We start from the raw sequence: 16,535 nt of genomic DNA, 5'->3' as shown, positions 1-16,535 counted from the left end.
GCACTAATTAATTTGTATCTCACCTGACTCCATTGTTCTAAGTGTATATTGAGTTAAACTGTTTTACTTCTTCCCATACCACTATGAGTAACAGTTAACTCTCATAAAACATCAAGGTATCTATATTACCTCCCAGTTGGTAATGTGCGACCACACATGCACTGCTGGTGAGAAAACACTAGTGGGAAATCTCCAAGTGCCTCCTCAACCTTCCTTGCAGGGTATAGTGATATCCCCTGTTAGCTGCTGCTGTAATACTTTCCTTTCCTGTGGGAAGAATAAAATGTTCTCTCCACAGAAACAGGAAAAAAACCAAAACCGATTCACTGGTAATGTATAATTACACACACTGTAGCTGCAGGTTACCTGCTGAGGCATTCATGGGGAGAACAGGGGGGAAAACAACTATTCCAATGTAGGAGTGACTGAAACCAGAACAAGCAAAAAAATCCAGTTTCTGATAATATCATGACTGGCAGAATTTGGAGGCCTGACAATTTCTTATTTTATTCTCAATAGAGCCTTTCTGTTCTTTTACCTGTTGGAATTACAACCCTGTAAATAGAGAATTTTAGTCTGTGTCATCTTGGAATTCAGATTGTTAACACAGTGAGGAACTTTGCAAAACAGAATTAACCTCAGGAATAGTCCTGTGTACACTGATAAGCCACTGCTGGTTACACAGGGTGCTAGGCAAGTGCTTATGCCATACTGCACTGCTAAGAAATTATTTTTGTCTTGGTGAAAGTGTGGGCTACAAAAAGCATTGGGTACATTTTGTAAGATGTAACATTTGGTCAATCTTTACAATTTTTTTCTTTCAGGCTTCAGTCTAGAAATAGTCTCTTCTTAATTCACAAAATGGATAAAAGCAAAATAAACTTCTCTCTAGTTAAAGCTTTTATGCAAAGTCAAAGAGAAACCATTATCTGAAAAAGCAGTATTTAAAAGTTATCTCAGAGTAGCAGCTAAGGATATTTCTATTTTCAGACTTCTCAGCCCTTTGCCTTTAAACATCACCAACCTTGTACTGTTGAGCAGCACTTGTGATCATGTACTAAGGATATTTTCTGTACAGCAAAGTATTCCCTGGCCTTCTTGCTAGAAACAAGCTAAAAATATGGCTTTAAGACTACAACAAGTGATGACAGCTGCAAGTGCAAGAATGGGGAACGTCTTGGTTCATTCTCCTGAGGGGTATTTGGGGAAGATCTACATTGCTCAATGCAGAGCTATGAAGGGAAGCCCAGCAGCAAGGACAGAAAGGGACACCAGGCACACATGACACATCCCACTGCTCTCCATGCAAACAGCTCCAGAATACAGCAGCTTGGTGAAAAATCCCCTCTCCTCCTTTGTTCATTACCAGACATTTCCACCTCTTGGCACACTGGCCTGTCAACCTCCCTGACCAAACTGTTTGTGAGGCAGCATGGTAAATCACACACTGATTAACATTAATGGTAAATCACAAACTGATTAGCGTTAAAATTAACCCTGTAATTAAAAGAAAATAAAAGTTTCCTGAAGCAGAGGTGTTAAGGGGCAGCAGGAGTGGGGCAGACCACAGCTGGCAGGGCAGCCAAGAGCATGGCAAGAAGGAGGAGAAAATGTAACCCAGAGTAGCCTGTGTGCAGTAGAACTACATTGCAGCTAGACTGCTGGTGCAGTCTAACATTATTCTCATCCTAAACCCAAAACACAGCACTGCAGCAGCTACTAGGAACAAAATGATCTCCACCCCAGCCATGCCCAGAACAACTGCGCAGAGGCTCTCCTTAATAAAATCAGGCACCTATTTACATGCAATATAGTCACAGTTTCATGTAATTTATGGCCTGTGTTAGGAACACTGACAGGTAAAATTGTTGGAAACTTCTATGGAAAGAGGAAAAAGGGCAAAATGCTTCCAGATAAATACGGAGATTTGGGGGCAAGCGTAAATATCTCTACTTGCATGTGATTAACAAAAAGAACGCTATCCCAAGGGCAATATTGGAAGGAAGATCTCAGGTGAGAAACAATCAGGATACACAGACACTGTGGATTGGAAATGGCTGGAACATGGAAGCAGCCATCAGTTTCTATGCACCAAAGGGGAGAGACTCAACTAACAGGCAGTGAAAAATCATGATCCCAGAAGTACATGGTGGGAGGGAGGAGGTTAAAGAAAAAACTAACTTAGGTAAGACCCCAAAACATATTAAAAAACCCCAAACAAACAACAAAACAAGACCCACCCCAAAACAAACAAATAATGGAAGTAACTTTTGGAATTTAAAAAAAAATTGATCAGAGAGAGGCCTGAGAGATTTCACATCTGCTTGCTTTGCCACAGAGGAACCCTAATGTATGGAAAATGCCCCAAAGAACACTGGGACTATTTTCTGCTCAAGTAACTAATTTCTCAATCTCTATTAATTAACTGCATTCCTCTATTTCTCCACCAACAGAAAGAGCATCAGCTTCACAGAAGGTCTGCAGACAAAGCAGCAGACTAGAAAGAAATGAAGCAATTAATTTCACTACAGCAATATACTGTACAGAAGTAGCATGCTGTACTCAGTCTAACTATAAATGCAATTTTCCTCCTGGTCAGCTGATGTAAAGTCCTGATATACCATTTAGTGGGAACAAGACCCAATCCTTTTCCCTTAAAGAGCTTTTACCGTCTAATAAAATTTCCTCTTACTCACTTAACAGTGCCATTATATTCTTGTGAACACAAATTCACCTGCAAGTACAAAGTCTTTGTGACAGACAGAATTACTCAAAATCAAAGCCTGGGCTTGCATTCCCTTGACTCTGATGATGACTTAGTCTAGGACTTGAGGCAAATCACTGACTATTTGTTAAGGCTTCCTTAAAATTGGCCCAAATAACTTCTTGTAACAGACATTAGGGAGTTTATCAAGCATGTAGGCTGCTTTAATAGACAAAAGGATTGCTACAGGGTTGCTTTTGACAGAAAACTTTCTGACTTCAGTAGCAACTGGAAGAGCCTACTGCAAACTAGACTTGAACCATCCCAAGCAGAATCTGACTGACTGCATCCAGGTAACTGCAGAGGATTTGTAGGGTCTCCCATGGCCACAAGAACTGCTTCTGCAGGCACAACCCAGAAGCTGAGAATGGCACTGAGAAACATCAGCCTTACACTCACATTCTTTTCCCACTTTAAGGCTCCTGCTCGGTGACATGGATAAGAATCTCATTCCAATTTGCCCTCTAATTACAATTTGGTCATTTAGAAGCACACTTAAGTCCATTCAATTGGAAATGATTGAACAAAAACCAAAAAGAAGCACCACTCATCCTAACCCGAATTTACAAATATGATGCTGCTTCACAGTAAATGAATCTTTCAAAAATCCCAGTGAAAGTGACTGAACAGCTCAAAGAGGATTCTATCACATCTTGCATCAACCAGCCTGCCTTTTTTGTCTTATGGGGCAAATAAATATCTTCTAAGAATCAAATGCATTCATGTTTTGAACTCATCTGTCAACTTCTAGTTCAAGGCAAAAAAATCTCTATTAATATTTACTTAATAATACATGTTTAATATTTTACAAACTCTGTTACAAAGCCACATACAAGGGTAAAAATCTTAGAAGTTAAAATAGTACTCTAAATCAGTAACCAATAGAGCTGAGTAGTGAAACAAATTCTTCAGAATCAAGAGAATAATCCTCCAAAGTCCTGTTTTCTGTGGCTTGTTATGGTTTACCAACAATGGATACTTCAAATAGTTTCCAGTAGTTGAGGATTTTCTTGCACTCATGTAACACCAATAACTAGATATTTGTGCAGATGATGGGGTGACTCTTAGGGGAGGATAGTGGGAAAAGTCTCCATTTTCTCAGGGTCTAATTCCTCATAGTAGTTTTACATCCTCTGGAACAAAATCAGCATTATAAGGACACGAGACCATGTTCTACTTGCCATGTTTCAGATAAACAGGTAACCCAAATGATCCTAACACCTGCTGCTATTTATGCAGTCAAAAATAAACTCTCCAGTTCCTCTAGATGTTTGCTCTTACAAGCTTCTGCATATAGTTTCCCTAGCAGGCCATTTTGGACAGACAATGTCTGCTTGTCCATGATCCTGAGTGATAATGCTTATCATGCAGCAGAACACTAGGAAAATCTAGATACTTCTTAAAAAAAAAAAAAAAAGAAAACAGCAATGAAAGAAGAGGCACAGGGAGTAACACGTAGCCATAGATTGAGGAGCAGCATTTTAAAGTGGAAGCATTGTTTATTGCACTAATACTGTAACCATAATGTGTTTTTGTGGAACAAGGACTGTTTTGATTAAGTAATTCATTGTCGCAGTTCAAAGGGACATACGCAATCTAGAGATGTTCCAGTGCCCAGCACCCTTGGGTGAGAAACCTTTTCCTGATATCCAACCTAAATCTCCTGTGACACAGCTTCAGGCCATTCCTTCGGTCCTGTCACTGGCCACCAGACAGAAGAAATCAGTGCCTGCCCCTCTTCCCTGCCCTCGTGAGGATGCTGAAGAGCACAAGGAGGTCTCCCCTCACTGAATTGCATCCTTGCATGATCTCTGAGGACACACTGCAGATTGTGAAAAACTGCTAAAAAAAATCTGTTTTTTACAGCTCTGTAATTAGTTTTCATATAGCCAGGAACACAGATCCAAGCCAGCATAAAGTCAGATAAGGCAGCATGTATTAGGCTACCTTGCATGCCACAATCTGTTATAGATGGAAGTTTTTTATGTAGGTCAGGCAGTGCTTCCCTGGAGACAGACAAAAAGCCATGAGGAAATCACAGCAGTGTTGGGCCTCATTCCAGTGATCCAGCCTACTCCAAAATTTCAATTATGCAGAGACTGTGTCTCTCTGGTCTTGTCTATCAACATACCAACAATCAGCTCCTCTCAGGCCCAGTACTGCAGATCAGACAGGGTATATCTCATCATGTAAACAGAAAATTCCTGGTGCTCACAACAAGGAAACAATGGTTTTGTGTCACTTGTAAAAATAACAGAAAAATCAAAGCGATGTTAAATTTTCAACTCAACGCAACACTGAGCTGCAAAATAAGATTTTGGGAACAGAAGGCAGGTCTCTGGATCTCATAGTGAGAAGAATGGTGCTATTAAAAGAAAGTCTTGCATTTCTCTCTCCCTTTCCTTAAAAAAGTGCTCAAGTGTAGCTGAAAAGGGGGTCTGTGCTTCACTTGGGCTGAAATAACTCTTTATCTCTGGCAGGCAGAAGAAAAAGAATTTAAAGAAACCAGAAGTAAAAATGAGTATTTTTTGTTATATCTTGCTGTCTCAGGAAATAATTCTATATTCTTACAGTACGTTCCTTTTTTTTTTTTGCTAATGTACAACAGCATACTTTTATTCTGGCAACTAAAAGGCTCAAAACACAATGTTACCTTCCCCTTAATTTCATAGTGGGGTTCAGAATTTAGTTTTGTAACACACCACACCATTTTTCATTACCATTATCTACCTAAAAATTCCACTCTTATCAAAAACCTGAGATTCTCAAAGAAACCAGAAAGGTATTTAGCTGTGAAGAGATACAGAAAGAAGTACACAAATCACACAGAATACTGCATTATAGTAAACAGCTGAAGAGCGTACAATGGAAAAAGAAAATATATGCACTTATGGAATACCTTAATTCCCTTCCCTCTGGAAGGCAGAATAAATGCCTCTATATTTCACTTTGGTCCACAGTGATTTTCCTAATTTAAATAAACCGAGTCATCTAGAAAGGTTTTTCCAATCACGCCTGTGAGAAACTAATCTCCTTCCTGAGTCTGGGATCACAGGCAAGCAGGGAGTTTTAGTATTAACTCTGCAAAATTCTAGCACTGTTGAAAGAACAACAGTCCCAAATTCTGTACTGCTACCCTTGTCCCAGATTAAGTTCTGTAAAGAGAGCTTTTGCTCTTCCCTCCCGTCCACCAAATAAATTTACATGTCTGCAGAGCTGTGGATCTGCTTTTCATGCCATCATCCATGTTCTGGACTGCCTTCCCTCCCCCCCCCCGCAATAAGAAGCAAGCTATATTTTAAATGCAACCCACCAGTACAGGCTAATTATTTTCCTTACCCTGATTCCAAGCTCCACATTCTCTCCTCCATATACTTCCATGCCTTCATCCAGTAATCCAATCTCTTGGAAGTATTCTCTATCTACTATGAAGCATCCAATCAATGCAGGACTTCTGGAAGAATTAACCAGCAGCAACCAAAATTAGCAAATAAATTATGAAGAATTTTATTATGCAGACAGACTGTATTTATCATTGCTTGGTAAAATGGAGCAGAAAAACAGATTCATAAGAAAGTATTTCTCAAAGAGTTTTATTGAGCCTTGCCTTCTAATATTCTTGATTCTAAAGTGAAAGGAACACCACTGAAGGAAATTAGAGTCAAATTATTGGACATAGAAACATTCACCAGAGCAGTCAAGATTTCAGAGCTAAGAGTGTGAGAACCAGGAGCCTCAGTTTTGTTCCTGAGGCACCAGCCAGTGCCGTCTCTGTCCTTGCCAAGTCCTCAAGTCTCTTGTCTGTGGCAATTACAAATGATAGCCAATGACGCACAGTTCTGTGTGTTTAGCCAGAAGCCAGGTTCAGCTAGAGCTAAGAAACTTGTGTCTGCAAGCTTACATAGCAAAAGAGATTATTTCTTGAATAGGATCATCCAGATAAGGTTTTCTAACACAGAATCCAGAAAAGTCTGTCTTTACCAGCACAATGTAACATTAGTCCATTGTCCTGATCCAAATTTAAACACCTCATGGCATTACTGGATCAGTAAGTTCTATTTACGTCATGGTCTGAACCAAGTGATTTTTACTATACAAGAACCAATTTGAACCAGGTAAGAGTTCAGCCACAGAGGGTACATAGAGGTACTTAGAGGGTTTTACCTTTATGAGATGCAGTGGAGAAGGATACAGTCATTTAGCCTTTTCATTTTTCTCCTACCTTGCAATCCACAATTGCAAGAAATAAGTAAGTCTTTTCAGATTATTATGCTGGTATCAGGCACTCTAGTAATGACAGGATATTAATTAGTAGTACAGGGAACATCACCCTGCTTTTATTGAGAATGCTCAAGCTACAGCTAGTGGACACATCTGCTTTCAAACAGATCAAAGGCTGTCTTAATCACAAATTGTACAGTTCTACAGAAATCTATATATTAATGCCTCTAAGTTCTCTAGTACCCACTTTCTAACACTGCAAGACTGATTCTGATGTATTTATTAATGAATAAAATAGCAGCAACATCAATATAAAAGTTATGCTTCTTTAACGATAAGGTACTTTTGCTTTTGCTGTTTGCAAGTATTTCTCAGAGCACCTGCTTCCCTTTGCTATAATTCTAAAAGCATAATGGAGGCATGATAGAAACCATCCATCAATACACATGGCTTTGTTTGTTGGTGTGTTCGTTTTAATTATCCAACACACATGCAGCATATTGCACTGGATTTTAAAACTGTGCCAGGGAAATGGCTAGGGAACAAACCTGAAATTCATAAAGGACACTCACTCCCCAGTCCTCATTTAGAACAGAGTTTGGGGGGAAAATGGAAAAGTACATTTGCTCATTACTCTGTGTTTCAATACTTTTAATTTTAAAAATCATAATAATTATTCTATATAATTAATCACAGATCACAGAATGGCTTGGGCTTGAAGGGGCTTTAAAGATCTTCCCATTCCAAACCCTGGCCATAAGCAGGTACATCTTCGAATAGATCAGGCTGCTCAGAGCCCCATCCAGCCTGGCCCTGAACACTTCCATGAATGGGGCATCCACAACTTCCCTGGTCAACTTGTGCCAGTGCCTCACCTCCCTCACAGTAAAGAATTTCATCCTAATATCTAATGTAACCCTGCCCTCTGCCAGTTTGAAGCCATTCTCTCTTTCCTACCACTATCTACTTTTGTCCCTTACCAGCTTTCCTGGAACCTCCTTTAGGTACTTGAAGTGCTATAAATCTCCTGCAGCCTTTTCTTCTCCAGACTGAGCAACCCCAACTGTCCCAACCTGTCTTCACAGGAACGTTTTTATGGTGTTAACAGAGTTCATTAACAGAAATAACTATTTCTAATGATGTGGAAATTATCACCCCTTTTTACATTTGTCTGTGGCAGGCCTGTAAATTTTTATCTCCTGCTTTCCAATTCTAGGTCCTGTTTGTGGGTTAGTGCAGTTCAGAGAGTATTAAACTGACACAACCTGAGAAAAGGTCCTGCCTGTAAAGACAGAGCCACTGGGTGAGAAATAGCTTCCAGTGCTAATTGAGGTTCTGCTTTTCAGGTGATGAAAACTGTGTTCACATTTTATTCCTTCAGGGAGCTAGAGCACAGGTACCAGTGGCACATTCATCCTTGGAATGAACATGTATCTACAAGAAAGGGCTGCAATCTCAGCAGAGCTGCTGAGTGGGTCCAGAGGCTGCTCCCCTCCCTGAGACACAGGTATTGCTTTGTACCAGCCTCATAACTCTGGACACAGTGAGCAAGTAGAGACCCAGATTGTCCCAAAGCAAGGACCCGATACGGCCTTTGCTCTCAGTGACCAAACATTAACTCCTGCACAGCTGTACACCTATGTGACAGCATTATAAAGAGCACAGGTGTTAGATCAGCCCTGCTTGTATCCTATAACTGCAAAGAGAATTCCATTTCTGGCCTGTAAGCACTACATTAGCAAGCAATGCACTTGGAGAAAGCAAATGTATTGCTGCTGCTGAGCAGCCCTGCCTACCATTCCTTTGGCAGGAAACATATTTAACAAGATTTAGTGAAAACAGAGTTTCCTTTAAAAACCTTTAAAAAGATCTGCTGAAAACAAGAGTTTCCTTTAAAAAGATCTACTGAAAACAGGAGTTTTCTTGATGACTGTGTAGGCGTCAAGGACAAAGCTCAAGGATGTTTAAGTATTTGAACTTTACAGTCAGAGAAACCTGTTAGATAGCTGAGCCCACTTGCCCCATCTCACCAGGGAGAGCACTGCCAGTGACACTAATTTAGGTCACGTTACCTTATTGGAGCAGTTGTGTTCTCCAGTTTCCACCAAGACTTAGGAGGGTTCAGATAGCGGCACCACAGCTCCCAGTCAAAGCCCTGTGCTGAGAGGGGGTACTCCTCTATTTCAAAATTATCATACTTAATGTTATCGAATGATGGAGAAATTACTCTTTTTCTGTTTTCTTTTATCCTGGTGAGCACTGGTTCAGCCCTAAAAAAAGAAAAAAAAACCAACCAAACAAAAAAACACACAACAATGAAATACAATGTTGAGATTACATCAATACAAGGATAGCACTGATGGAAATCATAGAATAGTTTGGTTTGGAAGGAGCCTTTAATGATTATTTAGTCCACCACCAAATAAAAAATACAGCAGCTTATGCCATATTTTTCAGAAAGAGCAAAGTCTAAAGCAGTTACCCATTCAGAGCCCTCTCTGCTTTGAGATAGAGTTTAGACAGTGCAGGATTTGCACCAAAATAACACACTGCAACATCTTCTCTAGGATGCCCTGTTGTTAACCTTGATTTGAGCTGGCGGATAGAAGAAATGAGTATCTGCATATCACAGAGCATTTATACCCTTGCTGCCAATTAACAATAACTTCAGGCTCTCAACATTATCAAGGACATCACGATCAGAGTTAATAACAGAACTGTCCTAGGGACAGAAGCCCCTGCCTTTTCACCATCATTTTTACTTAAGGAGCAAGGGAGATATTAAATCCAGACTGAACAAGTTAAAGTACATTATTTTAGTTATGTTCACTTTTGCAGAGTCGCCAAAATAACTCCTCTTAGTTTACACTGCAGAGCATAAAAGAATCATAATATTTTTAATGAAAAGAAGACACATTCACCCTCAGGGGCGAAGTACTCCATTACTGGAGGAGATTTTTAATGTGCAGCTTTCCAATATGATTTAAGCACACTGTAATTAGATTAGCAGGTAACTCGAACGATAAAAATGGATCTAGATCATATTACACAGCACAAACCCATTTTTCCTGCTTTTGTCCATGATTATGTCTGAATCTTCAATGAAAAGCTGAGAATTCTAACTCACCCTCTAAATGCAAGAGGAATGCCAGTCAGTAACTTAGTGTTGGAAAGGGTGCCTGGGTCAGAGGAGTGAAGGAGGCACCTACCAGCCCACGTTGAACTCCACGTGCGCGTCGAAGAGCGCGACCACGGGCGCTGATGCCGCTCTCCAGCCGCTGACCCGCGAGCGGATCAGCCCCTCCTGCCTGCTGTGCCTCACGACCTTGATGAAACCAGGCTTGTGGGCATTCACTTCATCCACGTACTGCTGCAGCTTCTCCTTGAGCTCCTCTGCAGGAGGGAAGGAACTTGGTGTTAGCAACGAGTGCCAGCTGTATTAGAGTTTATCTTTATTTTTTCTTCTTCAGTCAGAGCTGGGATTGAAGGCTTGAGAGACAAAGTTTTGTGTTTGGACTCAGTTGTTTATTAATTCTTATCTACAGTACAGTGAATGCTACAGCACTTCTAGCTGACAAGCTAAAACCACAGAAATGGCGATGCATCTGCCTCGTTACAAGGTCTTTCAAGGCCTAATTGATCAATTAAAAACTAACACCTACATTATTTTTACTTTTGACCCAATGACCAAACATTCAGGACCTGCAGTGCAGCATCTTCTATCCAATTAAAAAATACTACCCAAACACAAGAAGAAGAACAAGAAGGAAGAAAAACCAATGCCCTAAAATATTCATCTTGTCCCATACCTATTGCTATATTCTAAAACCCAAATTCCAAACCCTTCACTATGTGATATTACACACTTCCATTCAAATGACACACCAGTGATTCCAGTTCTATCATTCAATTTTGGAAGCCTTCTCCAAGGCCTCAGGTCAAAAGCAGTGCTCTCCTGGGGTTCAGTGCCTGACAACACAGAAAGTTCCAAACTCCCAGGCTTCAGGGTTCCAACAAGCCAGATGAGATGTAAAAATCTGTTCTTTCAGCAAAACAGGAGTAGCCTTCACACAGCTACCCAGAATTCTCAAATAGTCAGTCAAAAAGGAGGCAAACAAAAAGGAGGACGATGAATTAGACAGCAATAAAAAAAAAAACCCAGAACTATTTAGCCTACATGACTACCATCAGAATCCTGGCACTGTTTAACAGTAACATGCCACAAAATGAAGTGCCATAGCTATGTAAGAGCATATTACTGTAAAAAGCACCTGTCTTACATTTCCAGGAAAAAAAAAATTCCAGGAAAAAAAAAAATTTTCCATTAATCTTCTCTACCCATATTTCAAGAAAAAAAGAGAAGTAAGAATAAAATGCATTGTTTTTTCTCTTTCCATTTTTCTTTCTCAACTTTGACAACTGGTTTCTGTCTTGACTAAAAGGTTCTACAACTTTTGCTCTTAGAACAAAAACCAGTAAAAGCTCTGGAGGAGAATCACTCCTAATTAAAATATAGTGACTCCGATCAACAGCTATCATATCTCTGGTTTAAAGACTGCTGCATGAGAAAATACAATATGCAGAGTATAAATACTGTGCTCAAAATTATTATTAACTGAAAGCACTGTTCACTTTGTTCTTTATTAACACTCCCATGTTCTATTTAATTATGGTATCACTCAGAATTCCCTTTGGGACAATAAATTCCCTTTATTCTGAATCTCTCCACAAGTCCAGGTATGTCTTTGCTGTAATGCAAAATAATGCTCCTGTGGCTATAATCCTACACTGGGCATTATCAAATCTGCATTAAAGCTCAGTGCTGACTGGTCCTTTCTGTGAAAACTTGGGCAAGCCACTTAACTTCTCCTGAGGAACAGGCTCCCTAGGGAAGTGGTCACAGCACAGAACCTCCCTGAGTTCAGGGAATGTTTGGACAACCCTCTCAGGCACATTCTCATGTGAATTTTGGGCTCATGTCCTGCACTGAGACCAGGCAGCTCCTCAGACCATCAGCCTTGCACTCTGGGAGCTGGTCATCTCAAACAGATGTGGACAACAGGTATGCTAGGATGGCTAATGGCACAGAAAATTAAAAGCAAGCACACTTGATGAGGCCCATTGAACAGTCATCCTTGGAAAGCAGGTGGGTGTGTCCTCTTAAACCGACAGAGGAACAGAGCCCATCAGGTACAAAGTGTCCAGAAATTCATCCCTTTTTATAAAGACCCTGGGACAGCCAACCAGATGCTGCTGGTTCCTCAGGCTTTGCAGGACTGGGCATGCCACGTACCTTTGTGTCCATGAACTCTGCATGAAATGAGAGAACACCACAGAAAAGTCCTGGTACTTATAGGTTTTCATAAAAACAAGAATTAAAAAGAAATAGTCCGCTGATCATGTCCATCACAACATCTGAACTGCAGCAATATTTTAGGAATCGACTGGATATATTCCCAGAATTTCTGACATTTCATTGCCAATATCTATTCAACTTGTTTGTCTGTGACTGCCAGGAATAAACAATATGAGCCACTCACATAGCATAGAGCACTCTTCTATTGTGCCTTACACTTGCTGCTTATTGATCAATACACTTTTTCTCCTTTATGAAGTAAAAATAAAAACACAAAAAAACAAAAAACCCCACATTAATTTCTATCATGCTTGTGCCAAACCACGTATTCTTACTGTTTACCCCCTAACACAGAGGGACTTGCAGCAAGCACAGAATTATCAAACCAACCCCTAGCTAACAGAACTTTAAATTGAAAAGAAGACCTTTATGTTACTGTAATTCTATGCACCTAAAAATAGTACAAACTCATTCTCTATTTCCAAAATGCAACACTGCAGAGGGTGGATATCAAAACACAAAGATCAAAGCTTTGTTCTTGGTGTAAGCGGCTGCTCCCAGCTTTGCAATAGCAGGAAGCTTTGTTTTCCACAACAATGCAGCAACATCACTGAGGATAAAATGAGTGAAAGGAAAGCAGGCTCTAATCAAAGACTTGAAAATCAGTAGCCTTGACAGAGTCATTGTTCCCTCAGCCACTCCATTTCAGTAAGTGGGCTATTCTTACTCCTGCCTTACACTATTCCTAATGTGGACTCACTTTAAAAGCTTGAGTAAACACAAGATCTATTCCATAGATGGGTGTAGAATGGAAAGAGATGGAAATGGAACAGAACCCAAACCCTGGCTTGCCACCAGCGTGACTTCAGCTGCACATTAGAGCTGAGACATTTATCAGGCAGTGCACACTTAGGATTTTCTGGTTACACCGCAGCTCTTTGCAAATGAAGTGAATGGCCTGAGAGCATCTCAGGGGAATCCTGGAGGCTTCACTCGTGGTCACTTAGCATGAGGGAACCATCCCCTGGGCTTCAGCATCACTTCAGGTGGTTGAGGGAACTGTTGCTTTTTCCTTCATCTTCAACACTGGCCCACAAGCAGTGACTTACTTTGTGGCACGTGCTCAGAAGACAGAGCAGTGTTTTGCAGTCAGGCACCTTTTGGCCTTTGTTATTTAAAACAGATCAGCTTTGCTCTGCAAAGGCAGACTGCTAAGCAGAGCATTATATGCACCCTTTGTCTTACAGGATCTATTGGGCAGGTTCTCCCAGAAGAAAAGGCTGTGAAAAAAAATGGATCATTTTGACTCAGCCACGAGACAGAGAAGACATTATGTTAATGAATTTTAGAAAGTCACAGTTTTGGAAAACACTTTAAAGTTGGCCTAGCAGAAAAGTTGAGTCAGTTTTTTTTCCCAATGCATTCCATGTCTTCCTGAGCTTTACATGAGAAATCTGAGTTCAATAGTATTTGACAGTTTTAGAGCATCCAGCCCAACCAGCCTGAATGATGGGACTCTCCCCCCGGAACTATTCATACACTTTGCTATAGCACTGATGGTCTTCAGCAAAATCATTTTAACCCACGCTATTTTTTTCAAGATATGTTGCCTGAGTAATAAACAGTCCTATTCATTAATTATTGTGCTTTGTGGTTTTATGCCACCATAAGAAGAAGACAGGGAATAAGCAAATGTGTCATCTTCAATACACTGTTGATTCAGCGTCTAATTATGGAAACAAACAACCTTACAAAGATAGATGCATTTGCCTTTCAGCGCAGAATCTCTCAAGTAAGGACTCAATTTGACTAAGCTGAGTGAGGCTGTGCAGTTGGAATGAAAGAGCAGCCATAAATGGAGTGGGAAAATGGCACTTGGAAATGCTGCACTCTGCCACCTGTCTCTATATGGTACAGATGTCTGGAGAGCATGGCACAGCTCTCCTCACTAATGTAGAAAACATAATTAGCATGCCATAATTATGTTTAATATTAACATAATTAAGTTCAAACTCTTCTAAGAGGTTGTTTGTTTATTTTTAACAAATTGACAAAGATTTTGTTTGTCAAATTCCCCTACTCAGTATGACAAAGCAGTGCTAAAGGATTCACACAACTGTGCCTTCTTAGGAAACGGCAGAAGTTGGACAGGATGGAACAAGGAGCATGAGGAATCAGAAGGCATCAGCCAGCCCATTTTTGAAGGGAAAACCATCTACAGATCATGCTTTTCATCCAGCTGCATGAAGTGGGCCATCTTTTGTAAGCCTTTGCCCTCCCTAAACTGAGAGGTGAGCAGGCTCAATTCTGACAGGTGCCTCATCCCTTACAGCAGCTGTGGGTCTGCCCTCAGACTTCAAATTTCAAATAATGCAAATTACAAACAGCCCTGCCATAAATAACAAGTTACTGCCTCATACTCATGGAGAACGAGCTCTAAGAACAGCCAATTAAGGCTAAGTTTCAGTAACTTTCACACTTTGACATACTCCCACTCCGAGTGCTTGAATGAGCTTGCATCTCTCAGAACAACCCCGTTTAGGAAGCCCCACACTATGCTTGGCTGAGACATGCATTTTACTGACCTTTTTCTCAGCTGTAAGTTTGCCAACAGAGCTAAAATAACAAATGTAAAAATAAAATAACACTCACAACGCTCCGCATTTTCTAAAGCCTAACAGTCCCTGCTGACTTTGGCCCAGCAATGCACGCTGCATGTTTACTACCATCTCTGCAAACCTTGTGCTTTTCCTTTAGGGAAATACTTCCATGTCAAAGACCCAGGAACTACCATGTCCCTTTTTACCCAGGCCCTTGGCACAAACATGACTTCTCTCACTCTGAAAGGAAAGAATTACTTTTCAATACAGAACCAGGTTTAAATTAACAATTCGCCTCCTTGTGCCAAAAAGGTGGATTGACATGTTATATGAAAGGGGTAAAATACTGCAAATTTATTATTTTATCTCTGTGCTCACCGTGCTGCCTATAAGGCACACTCTGGACCCCAGGTAAAGGAAAGTGTTGGGTATTCCCTTGGATCATAAAGGACACTTTTAAAGGCGAATCATTAGAGGACCTGCAAGAATACAGCAGGAGCTTATGGCTGCATTTGGAGCCAAGGGACCACTGGTCAGCTTGCTTCTGGCCAGGAACCCAGAGCCTTCCTGAATTCCCTGTGCAGGTCAGAACAGAAGCCACTGCCCTGCAGGAAGGCAGGACAGCCCCACCTGGCACATCTCAAGAATCATTTCAGCACAAGGGCTGCTGCCACACTGGGAACATCTGTCTCATCAGGTACATCTTACTTCTGTGTGAAATGCCAGTGAAGTGGCATAAAGACAGATTTTGCACAAGCCAAATAATTTTAAACCAAGATTTTCCTACCTTGTTTACCCAATTATTTTTGGCTCTAAGTCTTAGGAACAGGAAGAGCTGCTTTTCCAACTTTACCATGTATTAACATAGCTAACTCATTTTCTGGCAAATTAAGAAAGCCTGTTATAACAGGTTTGCTGCAAAACCACTCCTCTCTTCCCCATAAGTCCCTCTGTAGGCAACCAACCTGAATTCATGCAGTAACTTGAATTTATGGCAGCAGCTAGGTGTAGAAGAGAAACTGTTTTGCTGCACTTTATCTAACAGGATATGTGCATTATGTCATTTATTTCGTATGCAGCTCAGTGCTTCATAATTTTTATTTTCCTTACCTCTGGTCCCTTATCTTTCATGCTCAAGTGATCACCTCTCACCTCTGTACCAGAAGTGGATATTTCCAAATGGAAAATATTTATAAGCAGACAGAGGCACGTCATTTGTAATGCACATGTGTACAGAGAATGTCTGCAGCAGAGGGTAGCAATGCTCCAGCAGATAAGGAGGGCTTGCTGTGCACATGTATTTAATAGCCCTCTGTTATCCGCTAATAGATAAACCACCCAGGGGAAATTACCAACATGATGCAAGGAATTGATCTGGACAGACATCAGAAACAAAAAAGCTGTGGAATCCTTCTCCTCCACTCCCATACCTAACTTGCACTGCTGACAGAGATGCATAGTCTAATCTCAGAAATTCATGCTATCCACATGTAAAGATAGTGTAATGAACTCACAACCTTTGCATTCAACAAGCCAAAGTCCCAGTTGCTGTCAGACCTCCTCAGGTCTGTTAAGATAAATTGCCTACAACAAT

The 16,535-nt window shown here is 40.7% G+C and overlaps 1 protein-coding gene across 2 annotated transcripts in view; it reads right to left on the bottom strand.

Annotated features, from left to right (window-relative positions):
- Positions 1 to 16,535, bottom strand: part of GALNT18 (polypeptide N-acetylgalactosaminyltransferase 18) — a 199,754-nt gene that overhangs the window by 61,695 nt on the left and 121,524 nt on the right. For both annotated transcript variants that reach the window (XM_062494436.1, XM_062494438.1), the window contains exons 4-6: positions 10,195 to 10,378; positions 9,058 to 9,255; positions 6,104 to 6,218 (exon numbers count right to left, since the gene is read on the bottom strand). In XM_062494436.1, coding sequence (XP_062350420.1) covers positions 6,104 to 6,218; positions 9,058 to 9,255; positions 10,195 to 10,378 — 497 coding nt within the window. The remainder of the gene's footprint in view (positions 1 to 6,103; positions 6,219 to 9,057; positions 9,256 to 10,194; positions 10,379 to 16,535) is intronic.

This window comes from Cinclus cinclus, chromosome 6 (assembly GCF_963662255.1).
Source record: "Cinclus cinclus chromosome 6, bCinCin1.1, whole genome shotgun sequence".
In the NCBI taxonomy this organism is placed as follows: domain Eukaryota; kingdom Metazoa; phylum Chordata; class Aves; order Passeriformes; family Cinclidae; genus Cinclus; species Cinclus cinclus.
Note: the sequence above shows the minus strand (reverse complement) of the source record. Positions and strands in the feature narration are given on the sequence as shown.